The following is a 23,362-nucleotide window of genomic DNA, read 5'->3' as shown; positions in this document are numbered from 1 at the left end:
AGACTGCACGCTCATGAACAAGTCGCCGGAGTTTGACATGTTAAAAGAGCCAGCAGAACCTGGAAAAGGAGAGAGGGAGCACTGGAATCATAGAGCAGAGCGAGAGAAGAGAGCGAGCAGAGCAGGATTCAGCCGTTTGGCCCCGTCCAGGGTTAGACCCGGAGAAGCACCATGCAAAGTGTTAATAGAGCTAATGCTGGAGCTGTAGTTAGAGCTAGAAGTAGAACATAGAGCTAGAGTTAGAATATAGAGCTAGAGTTAGAATATAGAGCTAGAAGTAGAACATAGAGCTAGAGTTAGAATATAGAGCTAGAGTTAGAATATAGAGCTAGAGTTAGAATATAGAGCTAGAGTTAGAATATAGAGCTAGAGTTAGAATATAGAGCTAGAGTTAGAATATAGAGCTAGAGTTAGATTATAGAGCTAGAGTTAGAACATAGAGTTAGAGTTAGAATATAGAGCTAGAGTTAGAATATAGAGCTAGAGTTAGAACATAGAGCTAGAGTTAGAATATAGAGCTAGAGTTAGAACATAGAGCTAGAGTTAGAATATAGAGCTAGAGTTAGAATATAGAGCTAGGGCTAGGGCCAGAGCGAGCACAGATTAGAGAGTGGCAGCATAAAGCTGAGGGAAAGGTGAGTCAAGCACCGCCGCCAGGGGCGGTTATTGTTGTTGTTGTTGTTGTTGTTGTTGTTGTTGTTGTGCCCATTTGTCAATATGAAAGTAGAATGATAGTATGTTTCTACAGTCAAAATGCTTAGCGTCATGATACGTTATTATGTGTTTCTGTACAAATGTTATTCATGGTCAACAAGATTAATGAATGAATGAATTTAGTAAATGAAAATGGTACAACAAAAATGTAATGTTCTGACAGTGTAAAAGAGTAAGTATTGAGATAAAATACGCGAAAAGCTGTGTTAATTGAAAAGAAAACAACAGGGCAGAAAGCAATGGGTGACTTGATATGGGGCCCAGGTATCCTACTCTTGGACAAAGCCTTTTTTCCTTTTTCTCTTTTGAAGAAAAATGTCCTTTGATATGGAGAGTTTATTCAGAGCCTTCCAAATAGTGTAACCTATCTGTAAAAAGGGTAACCCATTGGTTCTTTACCTGCAGAATTTGGAGTGGAGGGCGAGTTAGCCTGGCTTCCATGTGAGGATACGTTGGTCGCGTTGACGGCAGTTTTGGCAGCATACATATTGGCTTCTTCCTGGAACTTTCCAATATTTTTCTTGTATCTGATTCTTTTGTTTCCGAACCAGTTGGAAACCTGTACAAACAATGTGCAAATTGTTAATTATTTTGTTACACAAATCATTTCCCACATTTCTAATTGTGAGTGTGAAATCAGAATCAGAATGAGTTCTGCATGCATGGCCTTCCACTGTCTGGCATATCAAATATATGACAGTGAAGGAAGACTTTGGCAGCGTCCCAGTATAAAGGGAAAAGGGTGCCATTTGGGACAGCCTTTGAGGTAGTAGTGAGTGCTACCGATGGCTCCATAGACCAGTGCTGTGATTCCACATTAGTGGCAGAAGGGAATGATTGCCAATAATAGTCTAATTATGTCAGTATGACTGCAGCTATAATCAGAGCTCACGCTAGCACCAATCAGTCAACACCCGCTAGCTAACACCCATTACAGCTAATGGACTCCCCGATGAAGCTACCGGGATAAGCCAGCTAGCACTAATGATAAACAACATTAAAATGAAAAAAATAATCAATCCTGTTGCAAAGTTTGAAACGAACGCAGACAGAAGGTAGGTTATTTTATTACAGACCCAGGAACACAGAGGTTGTGTCCCAAATGGACCCCTATTCTCTATAGGCTCTGGTCAAAAGTAGTGCATTATAGGGAATAGGGTGCCATTTGGGACACAGACGCTCAACTAATCATTCAGACCCTGAAGCAAACAACGCCCAGATGCATCCTCAAAATAATTTTGCATAAACTTCATGAAACCGTTTGAGGAGATTGCCCATTTCCGAATGATGGATGAAAAACACATAACCTTACTGCTGTTTACCTTGGTATTGTTATTGAAATCTTAATAACATTATCAATCATCATATTACACTATCAATGTAGTCCCTGCGATGCAGCCTTTGAATGAAGAAAATTATAATAAATAATCCACTACTCTCTGTAGTCCTGTTCTAGGTGTAGTGTGGTCTTCCTTCAGACAGTTGGTGCTGTGCTGTACTGTACTGTACCTGTGAAACTGTGATGGAGCACTTCTTGGCCAGCTCTTCCTTGGCCTCTTCACTAGGGTAGGGGTTAGACAGGTGGGAGTAGAAGTACTCATTCAGGATCTCTGTCGCCTGCTTGTTGAAGTTCCGTCTTTTCCGTCTGCAAGGAGAATGATAGAGATTGGTTAGTTAGGACCAGAAGAAACACCATGTACAATACATACCGTTCATAGGGCCTGGTCAAAGAAGCATATACAAATCTAATGCCTACATAGAGTAAATGCGTCAAAGCCACTTGCGGTAAAACAGCTAAACTGGGGCACCCCATACAGTAACAATACAACTGCCACCCAATTCAATACAAAAAACATTTTCTTTTTTTTTTCTTCTTTTTTTTCACCTTTATTTAACCAGGTAAGCCAGTTGAGAACAATTTCTCATTTACAACTGCGACCTGGCCAAGATAAAGCAAAGCAGTGCGATAAAAACAACAACAACACAGAGTTACACATGGGATAAACAAAAACATACAGTCAATAACACAATAGAAAATCTATATACAGTGTGTGCAAATGTAGTAAGTTATGGAGGTAAGGCAATAAATAGGCCATAGTGCAAAATAATTACAATTTAGTATTAACACTGGAGTGATAGATGTGCAGAAGATGATGTGCAAATAGAGATACTGGGGTGCAAATGAGCAAAATAAATAACATTTATACATTAAATACAGCTGCCTAAACTGGTATAAAATATGTTTTCAGAGGTTCACAAATAGAAATGAACACTGCCTGCAAATCCTGACAAACAACAGATCACTACACTTCCTTATTAAAGGATAGACAATGTGCTGTAAACATGACGCGTTCAGTTCACTGACCCCTCCATCTCTTCCTCCTTCTCCATCTCCACCCTCTATTAGGTTATGTCTGCATGTGCCACGTCTCATGAGAGGGTTTTACATAAGCTGGGAAGGGAACCCTGTAAAATGCTTGACTCCATGCATCGCATCAACTGACTGGTTAGAGAGATTTGTGCTGAAATCTCCATCCCGCACTCCAAAAGCCTGAATGAGAATATGTAAATGTGCACAGCATGGTGCTAGGGCAGGCTGCAGATTAATCACTAGAGCTGAGCCTGGTAGAGCAGTGCCCCTCTCTCTCTCTGTCTCTCTGTCTCACTCTCTCTCTCTCTGTCTCTCTCTCTGTCTCACTCTCTCTCTCTCTCTCTGTCTGTCTGTCTGTCTGTCTGTCTGTCTGTCTGTCTGTCTGTCTGTCTGTCTGTCTGTCTGTCTGTCTGTCTGTCTGTCTGTCTGTCTGTCTGTCTGTCTGTCTGTCTGTCTGTCTCTCTCTCTCTCTCCCTCTCTCTCTCTCTCTCTCTCTCTCTCTCTCTCTCTCTGTCTGTCTGTCTGTCTGTCTGTCTGTCTGTCTGTCTGTCTGTCTGTCTGTCTGTCTGTCTGTCTGTCTGTCTGTCTGTCTGTCTGTCTCTCTCTCTCTCTCTCCCTCTCTCTCTCACTCTATCTCTCTCTCTCCCTCTCTCTCTCTCTCTCTCTCTCTCTCTCTCTCTCTCTCTCTCTCTCTCTCCCTCTCTCTCTCACTCTTGCGCTCTCTCTCGCTCTCTCTCTCTCGCTCTCTCTCTCTCGCTCTCTCTCTCACTCTCTCTCTCTCTCTCTCTCTCTCTCTCTCTCTCTCTCTCTCTCTCTCTCTCTCTCTCTCTCTCTTCTCTCTCTCTTCTCTCTCTCTCTCTCTCTGTCTCTCTCTCTGTCTCTCTCTCACTGAAAGCCCTTCCCTCCTTCCCCATTTGCAAAATAATAGATGGGCCGCTTTGTGAGAAGAGCACAAGCCTCATTTAAATGTTATGCCTCCAACTCCGACACGGAGTGAGATTTATCCTTGGAGAAATGTATGCAAATCCAAAACATGCATCAAAAGAAACAAGCCATTATATTAAAAAAGGGCAACATTTAGCGTTATGGAGCCTGGAGAGAGGAGAGGACTGTCAGTGGCCAAGCAGCAACCTCGTATGTGCTGGTCCAAATGGCACCCAGAGATGTACTGTAGGTAGGCTCAAAGGCTTGGAAGATTTTGGAAGATCAGTTGTGATGATGTTGTATAGAGTGGTGGTAAGCTGTAGAATAACCTGCTGTGGATATTACTTGTTTTCTGTATGCTACTGTAAAAACACTTAATGTGAATATTGCAGTTACAGGTAGGGACATACTGTAGCTAGCTATGCAAGTCAACAAAACATTGCAGTGGTACAGTGACTTTGTATGTGGTAATTTGTACAGCTGTAAGCACACACACACAGAGACACACACCTGGCGTCGAGGAAGCGTGAGCGCAGGATCATGACGGCTTCGCAGGTGCTCTGTTTGAGCTGCATCTGGATGGAGCTGAACTTGCGGTGGATGATGCCCACCATGCGCTCTATCTCCTTGGGAGAGATGGGCCGCGTGCGACTCTGCTCCCTCAGCAGGTTCATCACATGGGTAGTGAACTCGTTACAAGCCTGCAGAGGGGGGGGAAGAGACAAACAGAGAGAGAAGGTCAACAGATAGATAGATAGATAGAACAATGTGGTTTGTTACATTTACATTTTAGTAATTTAGCAGACACTGTTATCCAGCGTGACTTCAGTTTATTCTATCTAGACAGTCAAAATAAATGTTGTGTGTGAGAGTGCCCAAAGCAGCCTCACCATGGTTGAGAAATACTGCATGGCTATTGTAAGAGCTGGCCATATCTTTTACCGTTAGACTAAAGCCAGTGTCTGCATGTAGAGGGAAATTATATATGGTATTCTAAATGAATCAATGTCTTGCACATACACAGAAAGGAAAAATGAGATAGAAATCAAGCAGTGTTTAATGCATGCAGTTCTGGGGAATGCTTCCACGTTGGGAAGCCAAGGGGGAATATAAGTGGTGACATTTTTCATATTAAACAGAAGTGGCGATGGCAACTGTAAGTGTCGTCTTTAAAAAAAAGGAGACATGGGGAACTGACAGCTGCTAGTCCCTGCTGACGAGCAGCACACCTTCTCTTCTCACCGCAGCCGAGAGGTTTGAGAGATGAACATGCCATGATGTTATACTCATCCTCCTGTGTGGCACCAGGCGTGAACCTGACATGATATTACAGTATACCTCTGTCTCGCTCCCTCTTTCGCTCCCTGTCTTTTTCTCTTTCTCTCTAACTCTCTCCCTCTTTCCTTGTCTCTCTCATTCTCCTTCTTTTAATCGCTCTCTCTCCCACTCTCTTTTTTTCTCTCTCTCTTTCTCTCTCTCTCTCTGTCCCTGTCACTATACAATATGTCTGCCATATTCACACATCTCAAAGGTCTTTATTGACACGAAAGCAATAGTTATAAAAGCAGCAGGGATGTGAATGAAGAGAGACAATAAACACAAACATGACTGTACAATGAATGTAAATGACAGTGAATAGGTGGTGATGATATGAGAGGTAAGGTGCAGAGTGGTCATGGTGTTGGTGTCATACAGTGATGCATGGGGATGACAGTGAAGCCATCTGGCACAGTGCCTTCAGAAAGTATTCACACCCCTTGACTTTTTCCACATTCTGTTGTGTTACAAAGTGGGATTAAAATTGATTTAATTGTCATTTGTTGTCAGCGATCGACACAAAATACTCTAATGTCAAAGTGGAAGAAAAATTATAACATTTGTAAAAAAAAATATATGAAAAATAAAACACTAATACAGTATATGTTGATTAGATAAGTATTCAACCCCCTGAGTCAATACATGTTAGAATCACCTTTGGCAGCGATGACAGATGTGAGTTCTTTTGGATAAGTCTCTAAGAGCTTTCCACACCTGGATTGTACAATATTTGCACATTATTATTTTTTTAATTCTTCAAGCTCTGTCAAATTGGTTGTTGATACTTGCTAGACAACCATTTTCAGGTCTTGCCATAGATTTTCAAGCAGATTTAAGTAAAAACTGTAACTCGGCCACTCAGTAACATTCACTGTCTTCTTGGTAAGCAACTCCAGTGTAGATTTGGCCTTTTGTTTTAGGTTACTGTCCTGCTGAAAATGAATGAATCTCCCAATGTCTGGTGGAAAGCAGACTGAACCAGATTTTCCTCTAGGATTTTCCCTGTGCTCAGTTTCTTTTTTATCCTGAAAAACTTTATCCAGTCGTTAACTATTACAAGCATACCCATAACATGATGCATCCACCACTATGCTTGAAAATATGGAGAGTGGTACTCAGTAATGTGCTGTATTGGATTTGCCCCAAACATAACACTTTGTATTCAAGACAAAAAGTTAATTTCTTTGCCACATTTTTTTGCAGTATCACTTTAGTGCCTTGTTGCAAACAGGATGCATGTTTTGGAATATTTGTATTCTGTACAGGCTTCCTTCTTTTCACTCTTTCAATTAGGTTAGTATTGTGGAGTAACTACAATTTTGTTGATCCATTTCTCCTATCACAGCCATTATACTCTGTAACTGTTTTAAAGTCACCATCGGCCTCATGGTGAAATCCCTGAGCGGTTTTCTTCCTCTCCGGCAACTAAGTTAGGAAGATCGCCTGTATCTTTGTAGTGACTTGGTGTATTGATACACCATTTAAAGTGTAATTAATAACATCACCATGCTCAAAGGGATATTCAATGTCTGCTTTTTCTTTTACCCATCTACCAATAGGTGCCCTTCTTTGCGAGGCATTGGGTAACCTCCCTGGTATTTGTAGTTGAGTCTGTGTTTGAAATTCACTGCTCGACTGAAGGACCTTACAATTGTATGTGTGGGGAACAGAGATGAGGCAGTCATTCAAAAATCACGTTAAACACGATTATTGCACACAGAGTGAGTCCATGCAACTTATGTGCATTTTTACTCCTGAACTTATTTAGGTTTGCCATAACAAAGGGGTTGAATATTTATTGACTCAAGACATTTCAGCTTTAATTTCTTTGTAAAAATGTCAAAAAACATAATTCCACTTTGACATTGTGGGGTATTGTGTGTAGGCCAGTGACTTTAAATTCAGGCTGTAACACAACAACATTTGGAAAAGTCAAGGGGTGTGACTACTTTCTGAAGGCACTGTATGTCATCATTACAACATTGGTTAACACACACGCAGACCAAGCACAGAAACGTACATCATGGTTCATGTGTATGTGGGCCTTATCTGAAACAAAACACATGCAAACATGGTAGAGGGAGTACAATCTAATGCTTGGGATTCTACAGGAAGTATTAAAAGCTTGCAGACGTTTTCTGTTCCCTGAGGGCCTGTCGCATTGCATAAATTACAAATAAACGTATAGAAATAAATAAATAGAAAAATAATAAATAAAAAACCTGGTAAAGCTGTTAGCAAAGCTACTAATAAATTGTGGTAATAAATCATGAGTGAGTTACAGTATTTTTTCTCCTTAAGCAACACTACTGCTTTACAAGACTGGGTTGCCATCCAGTTCCTAATCCTGATCCTGACAGTGGGAGTCTGTTCACTATCGCTGAGATTGCAAGGGAGGGAAGTGTGGTATAAAATGCTGGGTTTGAAAGCTCTGGGTTGTAAATAAAATCACAGGAGCCAAGTTCACATTGGATTCTGACTAGATTCAGTTACTACTAACCCAGCTTTATTAAAACTTGTCAGATGTGAAAATATTTACTTGATTCAAGACATCCTGAATAAAGGGTGTCTATTTGGTAAACAACCTAACCAAAGTAAAATAATAATGTTGTTAAATTAATGATATTATGACTATAAAATATAGTATCTCTCTATAAAGTGTATGGGAGGGCAGTGGTCTGCAGTGGAGGAGTACCTTGTTTCCGTTGCCATGACTCCCTGTGTAACTCTCCCCCCTCCATCCGCCATGGGATACCATCTTAAATACAGTATATTACATATATATTACATATGATATATTATTATATAGTACATTGTCAGCATGTGATGGTGGCATAGTCACAGGACTGTTTCCCACACTACTCCTAACTGCTACAGCCCTGCCTATTATATGTGGCTCCAGGGTGAAGTTTCCCCTAGGTACAGATCTAGGATCAGCTTCCCCTCCCCCAATCCTAACCTTAACGAATAGTGGGGGAAATGTAAAACTGACCCAAGATCAGCGTCTAGAGGCAACTTCACCCTACTCCACTGTATGTATGTTTCAGGATGGCAACCCTGTCTATAGACTAACATCACAACACTTTGGCTTTGCTTTTTTATATGAATGAAAATGTAAGCAGTGTCTAGGGCTATACGGAAAAAACATTTGCATTTCATCTAACAGGGCATGCATTCATTCCAGCCAGTCACAGTTTGACTGTGTGAATATTGGTTAGAAAGTAGACATAACGCTATGCAGTAAAATCCACTCTGATTTATTGGCATGGTAGATAATGACATGGAGAACAGAAGGAAACTGCACATTACATGGGGATGAGAGAAAATCAGTCCAATGTTTTTTTCACATCTTTAGATGGACACCATAAATGTAGAAAGTTTCCTAATTTGGTATGTAAATATCAGAAATGACCTTGCAGTTTCTATTGTTTCTCAGCTACCGACTCTGGTGAGGCGTCGTCAACATGAATGGACATGAGTCAGTGGGTTACAACACTGTGTTCCTGCAGTGGGGTTAGCAGGGCTTGGATGGGTTTAAAGGAATCCTTAGCCTGAAGTTGTGATGTAATAAATAATCACTGTGATGGGAGGAGCTGGTGTGTTTGGGTTACAGGGTTAGAGTATGTGATTATGGTAAAAGGCACCAGTAGTTCTCTGAAGGGTGAGTGCATCCTGTCAACCCTCACCTGTTCGTATTTCTCCAGCTCTGTGTGGTAGATCTGTCTGATCTGAGAGAGCTTGGCTCTGTAGTCCGAGTGTTCCGCTGAAGTATCCGCTCCTGCCCCGCCTCCTGAGGCTGCAGCTGCAGCCGCAGCCGCTGCAGAACCGCCTCCCTTCTCCGGTCCAGACACGCCCTCCGCCAGCAACATGTTGTCCAATCGCATGAGCTGGGCATCTGGAGGCTCCTCCTCCTGGGCGCCACGGATACTCAGCACTGCAAACGACAGGAAGGGGTCAGAGGTTAGAGGTCAATTACGCAGGTCACCAATCACAGCATCGTAACACCGTAACAAGCTGTCGGCTGTAGGCAGCGCTCCACGCCCTGCCTGATTCCACACCTGACACACGCAACACACACACCATGCCTAACACACACACACACACACACACACACACACACACACACACACCATGCCTAACACACACACACACACACCACGCCTAACACACACACACAACACGCCTAACACACACACACACCACGCCTAACACACATACACACCATGCCTAACACACACACACACCACGCCTAACACACCCTCCTCCTCTGGTCTGAAGAGCAACGGTGCAGCAGAATTGTTTTCTTTTCACCACAGTAACACCTGGTGGTGCATCCATGTGGACTGTAAAAGCAACTGGCAACGAGTAACGACCAGGCTCAGACTGAGACTACTAGAGTACAGTGTGTAGTATAAATGGCAGTAGCAGTACGTAGTGTAGCTGAAGTGTAGCTGGCAGTAGGACCTCCCTGTCTGGACGGGGTTCATCCAGTTGATAAATCACCTGCCTCTTTATTGCTCATCTCTCTGCCAGAACAAAGGCTATGCAGCTAAAGACTCTGGCAAGACTGCACATAATCAAACTCACTTTATATCATTTAATTAACTTAAAATACAACTTCAATAATAAATGGAATGGTATCAAACACATGGAAACCACATGTTTGATGTGTCCGATACCATTTAATTTATTCAGTTCCAGCCATTACTATGAGCACATCCTTTCCAATTAAGGTGCCACCGGCCGCCTGTGGAATAGGGTGCCATGTGGGACACACACTCAGTGTCGGTGACATCATTGGTATCTTAGATGCCATATGTCAGTATTGGGACACAATGAACTGTGGATAATGGTGGTTTTGTACTTGAATAATTTCAAGTTCAGTCTGTAAATTTAACGTTGCAAACACACACTTATTGATGCTCTTACAGTGGTGGTTGGTTACTGTTCTTACAATACCCTAGCAGTGATGTTGTGTAAGGCGTAAGGATCTGGGCAACAACTAAAGCCTGTCATTGAGCAATAGTGGACAGTGTGAGGTCAGAAACAGAGCACTGGACTGTGTGTGGAGCGGCAGAGAGAAGGTATATTCATGCTGTTCCATTTCCTTCCTCTAGAGGTCTCCCTCGCTGTTCTTTAGGGTAGACATGGCCGACCTTCCATCTTCAGAAATGACACAGATGCTACCTCCTCCTATTATTCAAGAGCCACCTTCTCCCACTGTCCATGAATTGAAATGGATAACAGGGAAGACAAGTGCATCAAAAGCAGCATACACAATGTCATTACTTCTAAGGCTACAGCCACTTATGCAGTGTCTGTATATGACTTACTGACTTGAAGGCCAATGTGTGTCGATTGCCATTTAAAATGTAACACTCCTTACATGTCTCCTTGTCTCTGAATGAAAGGGGACAGGCAGGGAACACTTCATTAATCCAGAGACAATGGGAGTAGTTTGGTACATTAACCCCAGACTAGACCACTGCCCCAGCTCTGGGATGGGCTGGCTAGCTGACTGGTTGGCTGGGGTGGCTAGGGTGGGGGTGGCTGGGCTGTGTGGGGGGTCAGCGGGATGAGAAAGAGGCCAGCTGTACAGCCAGAGGGAGGGTACCCCCGACCTAGAGGTCAGGGGTTCAGGCTGTGGGCCCAGCGGGAGATAGATTGAGTCGCGTTGCCAAGTAGATTGAGTAGATGGGGGGAGCATTGGGGAGTGTTGGTCTAAGGGGGGGGGGGGGATCATCCTGGGACTAACAGGACTGCTGTACAAACATCCTGTCAGTGTCAGAAATATGTAGGGAACATCCCTGTCTCATTAGAGAACGTCTTTCATCACACTGATAATGTATGGATGAGATGGAGGGAGGGAAATCCCCCTGGCTGTGTGCATCTGGAATGGCACCCTATTCCCTATATAGTGCACTCCTTGCCCTGGTAAAAAGGAGTGCACTATATAGGGAATAGGGTACCATTTTAGACGCAGCCATTGTCTTTTACGGTCACTACGTTTCTCTGTCTCCTGGCTAGACTACTTCTGCCAGGTGCATTTCTAAACAGGAATGATGTCATCCAAAAATCTAATAGGCCTGTCCATACTTGTTCATATATCTGTAGAAGTTCTGCTCCCCTACCACAAGACCTGCTCCCCTACCACAGGTCCTGCTCCCTTACCACAGGCCCTGCTCCCCTACCAAAGGTCCTACTCCCCTACCACAGGTCCTACTTCCCTACCACAGGCCCTGCTCCCCTACCACAGGGCCTACTTCCCTACCACAGGTCCTACTCCCCTACCACAGGTCCTACTTCCCTACCACAGGGCCTGTTCCCCTACCACAGGTCCTGCTCCCCTACCACAGGCCCTGCTCCCCTACCACAGGTCCTGCTCCCCTACCACAGGCCCTGCTCCCCTACCACAGGTCCTGTTCCCCTACCACAGGTCCTACTCCCCTACCACAGGGCCTGTTCCCCTACCACAGGGCCTGCTCCCCTACCACAGGTCCTGTTCCCCTACCCCAGGGCCTGTTCCCCTACCGCAGGACCTGCTCCCCTACCACAGGGCCTGTTCCCCTACCACAGGGCCTGCTCCCCTACCACAGGTCCTGTTCCCCTACCGCAGGACCTGCTCCCCTACCACAGGGCCTGTTCCCCTACCACAGGGCCTGCTCCCCTACCACAGGTCCTGTTCCCCTACCACAGGGCCTGTTCCCCTACCGCAGGACCTGCTCCCCTACCACAGTAACACAGAGGAGTGTGCTAGAGCAACACATTTCCTCTGGTGACCACCACCTCATAAATACCTAATGGGTAAAGTGAGTGTGAAACAGGGTTGAGAGACTGTAAAATAACCCGGTGGAAAAATGTGTTGTACAATATCGTTATCACCTATAATTGTTCATAGGATAATACCACAGGAATACATTTGTAAAATAGTGGGAAAGATTCAGAGAACAGATAGTGTGTATGTATGTATGTATGTATGTATGTATGTATATTATTTTACTGCTCTAGGGATATAATTATTGTTTGGATAACCTTATTTACTATTATGTATAGATTTTTACCATACATATTTTTCACTCTTTATGCAATGCGCAACACTGGAAGAACACCGGAAGAAGAATTATAATTGAATTACCACAGTGAATTATTGTAATGTTTGTTTATGTGTCAATTAATCCCATAAGGGATTGCTTGCCAATTGGCGATTTGACACGAAAATAAAATGTCCTTCATTTCATTCATTCATTCATTCATTCATTTACTAGTAACTGTGCAAGGTAAACTACATTTTGGACTATGAGTAAACCTGGATGACTAAACCAAGTCTTTTGTTTACTGCCAGTTCACATGATCTTTCCTGTCCCTTGGTTAAAGGGCAGGGATAAAGAGTTCCCACTAAATCACACATTTAACAGCATTTTGGGACTCAAAGAGCACACAAAAGCTAGGGAGGAACCTCTTCTCCTCGCCTCTTCTCCTCTTCTCAGATGTTTGCAGCTGAAAACTAAGGCTCACGGATTTCTTCCCAAAGTCATAAAATGTCTAGACTGTCAAATGAAAATGGAACATAAAGTGTGTGTCCCAAATGGCACCCTATTCACTTTATACTGCACAAATTTTGACCAGAGCAAGTAGTGTACTATATAGGGAATAGGGGGCCATTTGGGACACACACCAAAAATTCCCTCCTGCGTTCACGCAATGATTCGATTCTCATCTGCCAAGTCTCGAGCTTAACATTCACAAAGTGTTTATTTTACTTGGCCTGAAGTACCTCCCCCATCAGTCTTATAAGAGAGCGACCGTTCCACTGCAGGTCAGAGCTTCTAAGATCTTGCTCAGAGAAAAAAACAGAGAGAGGGGAAATACTTGATCCACATTTAGAGAGTGAACTAAGAAAAAAGGTCAGCTACAAAATGCGGCAGAAAAATGTAAGATGTAGTTGATACTGTAGAATAAAGTATTTATTTGTGGAAGGTTATAGGCTAGGGATACATGAATAATAATATTTTTGTATGAATAAATATAAAATGTGTCATTTAGTTAGCATAATCTGAACATTCCCTTAGCGTATTTAAACAAGTGCTGCAAAGACATAATTGTTTTTGGAGCAAAACAATAGCTACAAGAAGCTGTCACTGTTCAACCCCTTAATTCCCCCTTAATATCTGTCTCCTGGTTTCACCTTGGAGTTGTTTGGCCATTTGTTTTACACAGCCAGGAACCCCAGAGGAGCATTATCAGGCAGTATGAGAGACAGAACCAAAGAACCTGCTGCAGTGTGTGTCTGCCTCCAAGGATATTGGAGTATATTTAGGTATGTGTAATATAATGTACAATATTGGAGTTATTTGGCTATTTGGTTTCCACAGACAGGAAGCCCATAGGAGTAGCAGGCAGAACCAGGGAGCTGGGACCTGCTGTTTGTCTGGCTGCCCTGCCTGGTCTGAAGAGGATGCTGCCCTGATGGAGGCAAATTATGATTTATTTATTCCGCCCTGAACCTAAAGCACATAATTAAAACCATGGAACGGATTATCTTAAACAAATAAAATGAATAAAGAAAGAAGGGAGGGGGGGACAACAACATGCTTCTGTAAAATGGTCTTTGCTGTGGGTCATAATTACACGAGTCAATGAGAGCCACTTTATTGGCTAATGGCAGGCTAATTGATTCATCCTAATGTTTCCCAGCCATGGGTCTGTTCTGATCTGCTCTAGACCTGGGTTCAAATACTATTTGAAATAATGTAGCTGGGCTTGATTGAGCTTGTCTGGCGCAATGGACCAACACAAAACTGCTAACTCCCGGCAGGCTAAAGCAAACACTGAAAGTATTTGAAAGATTTAAAATAGCATTTGAACCCAGGTCTGCTCTGTTCTCCTCTCCCTGTACAATAGTGTTGCTGAACTTACTTAGCCACCCGCAGACAAACATTGAGGGTTCTCCCAGGGATAAACAACTATCTATTCTTTCCTTCTTAATGCGTTTGAGCCAATCAGTTGTGTTGTGACTAGGTAGGGGGGGTATACAGAAGACAGCCCTATTTGGTAAAAGACCAAGTCCATATTATGTCAAGAACAGCTCAAATAAGCAAAGGGAAATGACAGTCCATCATTACTGTAAGACATGAAGGTCAATCAATATGGAAAATGTCAAGAACTTTGAAAGTTTCTTCAAGTACAGTCGCAAAAACCATCAAGTGCTATGATAAAACTGGCTCTCATGAGGACCGCCACAGGAATGGAAGACCCAGAGTTACCTCTGCTGCAGAGGATAAGTTCATTAGAGTTACCAGCCTCAGAAATTGCAGCCCAAATAAATGCTTCACAGAGTTCAAGTAATAGACATATCTCAACATCAACTGTTCAGAGGAGATTGAATCAGGCCTTCATGGTCGAATTGCTGCAAAGAAACCACTACTAAAGGACACCAATAAGAAGAAGAGACTTGCTTGGGCCAAGATACACGAGCAATGGACATTAGACCGGTGGAAATGTGTGCTTTGGTCTGGAGTCCAAATTGGAGATTTTGGTTCCAACCGCTGTGTCTTTGTGAGACGCGGTGTGGGTGAATGGATGATCTCCGCATGTGTATTTCCCACCGTAAAGGAGGTGGTGTTATGGTGTGGGGGTGCATTGCTGGTGACACTGTCTGTGATTTATTTAGAATTCAAGGCACACTTAACCAGCATGGCTACCACAGCATTCTGCAGCGATACGCCATCCCATCCTGTTTGGGCTTAGTGGGACAATCATTTGTTTTTCAACAGGACAATGACCCAACACACCTCCAGGCTGTGTAAGGGCTATTTGACCAAGAAGGAGAGTGATGGAGTGCTGCATCAGATGACCTGCCCCCAACCTCAACGCAATTGAGATGGTTTGGGATGAGTCGGACCGGAGAGTGAAGGAAAAGCAGCCAACAAGTGCTCAGCATATGTGGGAACTCCTTCAAGACTGTTGGAAACGCATTCCAGGTGAAACTGGTTGAGAGAATGCCAAGAGTGTGCAAAGCTGTCATTAAGGCAAAGGGTGGCTATTTGAAGAATCTCAAATATAAAATATATTTTGATTTGTTTAACACTTTTTTGGTTAATACATGATGTGTTATTTCATAGTTTTGATATCTTCACTATTATTTTACAATGTAGAAAATAGTAAAAATAAAGAAAAACCCTTGAATGATTTGGTGTGTCCAAACTTTTGACTGGTACTGTATATATTGATTAATTAAGCTGTTTTAAGGTTATTTTGTTTCACTGTCACTAAACATGTATAGGGGTGGTGGGATCTTTTGAGGTTGTTTTTCTCGAGGGCGCAACCAGCTGGTGAGGCTGGTTGCAATGGCCACTCAGGAGGGTTTGGGATTGGAAAAACTTAGTCGGTGGCATGGAGTAAAGATTCCTGCTTAGGCAGAGTGTTCGGTGGAAGAATGTAGTTTAGCAGTTGGCGCTATCATTGGGTATGATAGCATAAAATCATCCTCAAGGATGAATAGCGCTGTAGTGATATTCTTAGATTCCATTGAAAAGGTGAATACGATAGTTGAGAGTGGTGTTGTATTTAAAGAGACGCAGGTGTCGTTATTTCCTTTAATGAATCTGGAGAAGAAAGTTATACTTTCTAACGTGCCACCATTTGTTAGAGATGAAGTGTTGGAGCGAGAGTTAGCTCGTCATGGTAAAATTGTATCCACAATAATAAAGATTCCTTTTGGATGCAAGTCTCCTTTGCTGAAACATGTCGTGTCTCATAGGAGACAAGTGCATATGATTTTAAAGAAGGATACTGACGAACTGACTTTAGCATTCAGTTTTAAGATTGACGGATTTGATTATGTGTGCTAAGCTTCTACTGAATCAATTAAATGTTTTGGCTGTGAAAGAGAGGGACATTTGGTACGGTTTTGTCCCGAGAATGAGAGTGCAGAGCCCGGTAGTAGTTCAAGCACTGGTGCAGGTAATGCACCACCGCGAAGGGACGAACATACTAAGGGTTCAGGGTAAGGGAGAAGGTGGGCAGATGTGGTTGGAAAAGTAGGAAAGGAAAGAAGGGTGGATATGGAGGCAATTAGGGTAGATCAGAACAAAGAGGGAGGGGAAACAATTGGTGAGACTGCAATTGGGGTCGCTGAGTCGGTACTAGAAAAGGAAATTGAAGTTCAAGAAGAGACTGAAACAATAGAAAATGAAGCAGCTGTTTTCAAAGTACCAAGGAGCAAGAGGAAAAATGCAAGGGGTGGTGAAGGTTCTAATTCTAAGAGGATGGTAGTGATTGATAAATTAGTTGAGGATAAACAGGTTGTAGAGATGGTGGAGTTTTCCTCTGGGGAGGATAGCGAGAGTGAGTCATCTGATGCGTCACAACAAAATAGGTAGAAAAATGGAGTGGAAGGCAGGTATGGGCTTGAGAAGGTACGTCAATTTCTGAAAATGACAAAAGGGAAGAAGTATATGCAGGATTATAATGTAACATATTTTTTTGTTGAAAGTGAATTGTTTATTAAGTCAGCAAATTTTCTGATGTCAAAAGTAACGGAGGAGGTTTGACAAGCCCTGAAATCGCTAGACTTAAGAAAGTTGTCACGAGAGTGATAATTCTGATGGAAATGAAAGAGTTCAGTCGCAGCCTTAACTCTGTAAAGATATGTGTTTTCTGCAGTTTTAAGATTTCTTCTTTAAACGTAAATGGGGAGAGACGTTAAAAAAAGAGACGTAGTATATGAGTTAATGAAGAGAAAGGGAAGTGGCATAGGTTTTCTACAAGAAATGCATAGTAATATTGAAAATGAAGTTTTGTGGCAACAGGAGTGGGGGGGGGGTACAGTGGTGTGTAGTCACAAAAGCCCAACAAGTGGGGGTGTAGCTATCCTGTTCTCAAAAGGGTTTTTGCCTTTGGCGAATGAGGTTGAAGACATCACTATGTGTTTGATAAATGTATATGCCCTAATGGTGGCAGTTGAGAGGGTAGGTTTCTTAGAGACATTATCAAACACCATTGAGAAATGTAACAAAGAAGATTATTTACTTCTTGCTGGAGATTTTAACTGTACAGTCAGTGATTTAGATAGAAACCACAAAGAACCTCATATAGCCTCAAGGAATTTTCTAAAACGTCTTATTGTAACACATTAACTGTGTGGTATTTGGTGGAGCCAACATGGAGGCAGGAGACAGTATACATGTGCCCAAGTGAGAGAGAACATAATCTCTATGGCCAGGTTAGATAGGTTTTATTGTTTTGACCATCAATCTCAGGTCTGCAAATCAAGTGTGATAACCCCAGTGGGATTTTCTGATCATTGTTTAATAGAGGTGGTGTTCATCAACGCTGTAAACCCAAAAGCGCATAATGGCATTTTAATATAACTTTATTGAGTGATGTTCACTTCAGGGAATGTTTATGTTCTTTCTGGGAGAAGTGGAAGTCTCAAAAGGCCAGTTTTGTATCATTTCAACAGTGGTGGGATATAGGGAAAAACAGATTCAACAATTCTGTAATCAATACACAATGAATGTTACTAGAGACATCACCAGACCAATGGTAGCCCTAGAGTCTGAAATAGTAGAACTCCTGAAGTTAGTTGAAACCACAGGAGATCGAGGCCATACTCAGGCCCACAGGAGAAGAAAAGCTGCATTGGCAGACCTGCTGGGTATTAGAGCACAGGGGGCATTGGTGAGAACTACGTTTCAGGGAATCTCTGAAATGGATGTCTCATCCTAATTGTTATTTGGTTTAGAGAAAAATAATGGGTAAATAAGAATTATGAATTGCCTCAAATCAGCTGTTGGACAAGAGCTCACTAGCCCTAGTGAAACTCTGAAAAGGGCAGTAGAGTTCTATGCTGAGCTCTACAAGTGTGAGTCCAAAGAGGATACAACAGTGACACAGCAGTTCCTTGATGGGCTCCCACAGGTGGCTGCAGAAGCTCAGGTTGAGCTAGAGAAACCATTGTCTTTGCAGGAGCTATACACTGCATTAAAATACATGGAAAATGGAAGAGCACCAGGCATTGATGGGCTTCCCGTTTACTTTTTTAAGTCATTTTGGGCTATGTTGGGAGAGGATTGGCTAGCAGTAGTTAATGATAGTTTGACCGGAGGGTTACTACCGATAAGCTGTAGAAGGGCTGTCCTTCCTCTGTTTCCAAAAAAGGGTGACCCTAAGGAGGTGAAGAACTGGAGGCCAGTGGCTTTATTGTGCACTGATTATAAGATCCTCTCAAAGGCTTTGTCCAACAGGCTGAGGAAGGTGATGGGGCAAATCATACGGACCAGTCCTACTGTGTTCCCGGCAGGCAGATATGGGATAATATTTCTCTGATTCAAGATTTTTTGGACGTCTCTAGGGCTATTGGGTTGGATGCTGGTCTAATTTCAATTGATCAGGAAAAGGCATTTGAGTTGAACATCAATACTTATGGCACACTTTTGAGGCGTTTGGTTTCAACTCTAGTTTTATTGCCATGATCAGGGTGATGTATGGTAATATTGAGAGTGTATTGAAAGTTAACGGTGGCTTGAGTGCTCCTTTTAAAGTGTGTAGAGGTATCAGGCAGGGGTGTTCTTTGTCAGGAATGTTATATGCCATCGCTATAGAGCCACTACTAAATAGCATTAGAAGTCGAATTGAAGGGGTGCACCTTTCAGAGGATATTCCTCCTATTCGTCTCTCAGCATATGCTGATGATGTTGTTATTTTAGTGAAAAATCAAGCAGAGGTGGATAGTTTGAGTCTTATGGTTGATAGGTTTAAAGGAATATCCTCTGCAAAGGTAAATTGGGAAAAAAGTTGTGCTTGACAATTTGGAAAATGGTCTGGAGGGATCATGGCTTTGCCAGGGGGGCTGGAATGGTGTAAGGGAGGTTTTAAGTATCTTGGAGTGTACTTAGGGAATGAAGAGACAATGGGAAAAAAATTTAATGGGGTGCTTGAAATGGTGGAAGGGAGGATGAGGAGATGGCATTGGTTGTTATCTCGTATGTCATTTAGGGACCGCACTATTATAGTTAACAATGTGATTGCCTCTGCACTGTGGCATCGGTTGTCATGTTTAGAGCCACCATCTGGCCTTCTGGCTAAGATACAGGCAAGTATTGTAGATATATTTTGGGATAGATATAATTGGGTTCCACAAAGTGTTTTGTAATTGCCCAAAGAGGAGGGGGGACAAGGTCTTGTACATCTTGCTAGTAGGGCTGCTTCTTTCCGGTTTCAGTTTATTCAAAGGTTGCTTTACGTTCCATTTCCAAGACTGAGGATTACACCCAATATCCCAGAGTCAGAAAGAAAGGAGTTATTACTGGATTTGAGAAGGTTGGAAGAGGTGGGTTTGGATGAGGTGAATGGGAAAGATTTATATAGGGGTGTGTCAAGGTTTTGAAGAAAGATAAATTGAAGAATAGAAAAGACACTCCTTGGAGGGTAAAACTGGGCATTGGTAACAAGGTGAAGCCAGCATGGAGAGCACTGTACAAGCCACCGTTACAAAAAGGCACTGGTCACATGCAATGGAGGGTTTTGAATGGCATCATTGCAGTTAATGCTTTAGTTTCTGTTATTAACTCAGATGTTAGAGATGTCATTTTTGTAATATAAGAGAAACCATTTTTCATTGTTTTATGGAGTGTGAGAGGATTAAGCCTCTCTTTGAATTACTAGACTCTTTGTTTACAGCTGGAGGGGAGATTTTCAATAAAACTGTTTTTATTTTGGGGTTTCAATATTGTAAGCAAAAGAATAGAAAGTGTCAACTGTTAAATTTTATTTTGGGACAAGCTAAGATGTCGATTTTTCTGAGTAGGAAACATAAAATAGATACGGGATATGGGCAGGATGTAAGAAGTGTTCTTAAAGGATTAGTCAAAGCAAGAATAAAAGTAGATTTGAAGTTTTCTTTGGCTGTAAAATATCTCCAATTGTTTGAGGAAAAGTTGGGCTTATGAAGGAGTGTTGTGCTTTGTAGAGGATGATAAATTATTTTTTGTCGATGAAATGAGTTGAATGTATAAATAAGATTTTTTATTTAATGTAATTTTATTTATTTATTTATTTAGAAATGACTCATTTGTTGTTTAATTTTTAAAAAGGCATAATGTGCCATTATTTGTGTTAAGAATTAAATGAAATAAAGGTTTTATAAAACTCAAACTCACTCTCTCTCTGTAATATATCTATCTATCTATCTATCTATCTATCTATCTATCTATCTATCTATCTATCTATCTATCTATCTATCTATCTATCTATCTATCTATCTATCTATCTATCTATCTATCTATCTATCTATCTATCTATCTATCTATCTATCTATCTATCTATCTATCTATCTATCTATCTATCTATCTATCTATCTATCTATCTATCTATCTATCTATCTATCTATCTATCTATCTATCTATCTATCTATCTATCTATCTATCTATCTATCTATCTATCTATATATATCTCTCTCTCTATTTTTCTCTCTCTATCTCTCTTGCTCTCTCTATCTATCTCTCTCTATCTATCGCTCTCTTTCTGGAGAGATAGAGGAAAAGGAAAAGTGTCAGAGAAAACAGTGAGAGAGCATTGTTTAGGTCTACAGTGTTTAGGTCTACAGTGTTTAGGTCTACAGTGTTTAGGTCTACAGTGTTTAGGTCTAAGCGATTCCCTCTTGGCAGATAGTCTCTGTGTTTTCCTATATAGACAGTGAGCAGGCAGGCATCAGCGTGGATGGATGCATTCTGTTCGCAGCGGAGGATCAATGGATCAAGCCAGGAAGGCCAGAATGATGACAACCATCGGTTGGTTTTGTCGTCACTGCAAATGTCATCCGTTGAAAATAAATTAAAACTAAACTAAAACTAAACCAATGGGAGACCATGACATTTATTCAACCCTCTCGCAGCACTTGGCTTTCGGGGAGATGGATTTTTGACTGTCTGGTAATTTATTGGATAATATTTATTTCCTTTCTAAGAAGCCACTCAGGAAACAGCCATGTTCTTTCAATCAAATTCAATCAAATTAATTTATAAAGCCCGTTTTACATAAGCAGGTGTCACAAAGTGCTTATACAGAAACCCAGCCTAAAACCCCAAACAGCAAGCAATGCAGATGTAGAAGCACGGTGGTTTATTCTTTGAGTATAAGCTGGGAATATTAGGCATGGGGGTGATTTACACACCTTTATTTGGAGAGGTCTGCTTCCCTAAACCCTCTTTCTATCTCTCTCTCGCTCCCTCTCTCTCTCCCTCTGTCTCTCTCTCTCTCTATCTCTCTCTCACTGACTTTCTTATCCTTGTTTTGAACAGTAGGACGTGTAACACTCTCTCCATTTCCCTGTATTTTCCATTAATAAATTACCCAGGTGCAGACTGGCTAGTGGCTTTCTGTGATGACACCGTCGTTGGATGTCGAAATATTAATTGAACTGCTAGAATGGAGCAGTAGATCATTTCAGCTTAACCCTGAGTTTGGGGACAGCCTTAATTGAGCAAGGACAAGGAACAAATCTCCCTCCTCTCTCTGAGAGAGACTGAAGTGTGTCAGAGAGGAGAGGAGAAGAGGAGAGGAGGGGATCAGCTGTGGGAGGACATATGAGGCAGGGTATAACCAGGCAGCTAGTACAGTAAGGGAAATATTCACTTGACTCTATAGGCCACTGTATGTGTAATTGACCAAATAAATATCCTCCAAGTGTTTTATCACAGTTACAACAATAATGGACATCCAAAATAGTTAGATTGAAAAACATATAATACATATGAATAATAGAGGTTATAACTTCCATCCTCCCAAAATATACTAGCTTTGTGTCTGTCAGTGTTTGGACAATATTTGGGAGTGTATCAAAGCCTTCTGGAGGGGGGATTAAGCTCTAGCTAGCTCTCTTCCAGGACAGCGCCTGCCTGCCTGCCTGCGTGCCTGCCTGCCTGCCTGCCTGCCTGCGTGCCTGCCTGCCTGCCTGCCTGCCTGCGTGCCTGCCTGCCTGCCTGCCTGCCTGCCTGCCTGCCTGCCTGCCTGCGTGCCTGCCTGCCTGCCTGCCTGCCTGCCTGCCTGCCTGCCTGCCTGCCTGCCTGCCTGCCTGCGTGCCTGCGTGCCTGCAGTCCTTTTTCAACTGATTCAGCTCTTTTTTTAAATGGCATAACAATACCCGGCCCTGGTAGTTACAGCACAGTACACCCTGTACCTACCGCCATCCGCGGTCCAGATATCATATTCATCGGATTAGGGGAGGGAGGCAAACCAACACCAATAACAGCGAGCGGGGCTGTCAAAAGCTATTACAGTTTTTCTCCATTGGTTTGGCTCATTTCTTGAAACAGAAATTACATTCTCAAAACTACATGGACAAACCTCCAAACCACTTGGCAATTGTTCACAACAGAATTGAATTTGTCATTCATTTCATCAAATTGCAAATGTCTAAGTACATGTCTCAATGTCTCAGTACATCTTTGCAAATGATTAAGTACAGGTAGCCTACATTTAGCACAATTTCCAAGTGAATAGATCTTGTTGATCTAAACTGATTGTTGATTCTCAGTCTAATGGTTGTTCGCTCCAAAACGTGTCAGCGTCATTTCATTGTATAAGTCATCACATGCACAATAGTCTGTTCAATTGTCAAAATTAGTCAAGAACATAATACCATGAATACCATATATGAATCCCTTGGAACATTTGATAAATTTATTACAGCAATTGACAGTCAGGTGAAACTAGAACTTGACTAACGAAGGAGGAGTTTCACACATCTCAGATGACCAATCAAACAGTATGTTTAGTTACCTGACAGGTGCTGTCCATGACTGTGAATGCTGCCAAACATGTATGTAAAGAGCTTGACCATGCAGGACCAGTACAATTTCTGAACATGGAGGCACCTGGCCAAGTAAATGAACAAGGGCAACTGCCTGCTCGAGGAAGAGGAAGAAGAAGAGGAGGAGGAGGAGTAAGGGTGCGTGGTGGTGGAATAGGGGGAAGAGGCCGAGGAGCACGAAGACACCATGCTGTCCCGGATGACATTCGGGCCACAATTATAGA

General features: G+C 42.3%; 1 protein-coding gene across 1 annotated transcript in view; it reads right to left on the bottom strand.

Moving 5' to 3' along the window:
* The window catches only part of LOC311130496 (pre-B-cell leukemia transcription factor 1-like), a 112,182-nt gene that overhangs the window by 4,280 nt on the left and 84,540 nt on the right, over positions 1–23,362 (bottom strand). Inside the window, exons 3-6 of the mRNA XM_084163251.1 lie at positions 9,013–9,260; positions 4,520–4,710; positions 2,224–2,359; positions 1,114–1,273 (exon numbers count right to left, since the gene is read on the bottom strand). Coding sequence (XP_084019377.1) covers positions 1,114–1,273; positions 2,224–2,359; positions 4,520–4,710; positions 9,013–9,260 — 735 coding nt within the window. The remainder of the gene's footprint in view (positions 1–1,113; positions 1,274–2,223; positions 2,360–4,519; positions 4,711–9,012; positions 9,261–23,362) is intronic.

The sequence above is a fragment of the Coregonus lavaretus genome (genome assembly GCF_964263955.1).
Source record: "Coregonus lavaretus genome assembly, chromosome: 6".
Taxonomy (NCBI): Eukaryota; Metazoa; Chordata; class Actinopteri; order Salmoniformes; family Salmonidae; genus Coregonus; species Coregonus lavaretus.
Note: the sequence above shows the minus strand (reverse complement) of the source record. Positions and strands in the feature narration are given on the sequence as shown.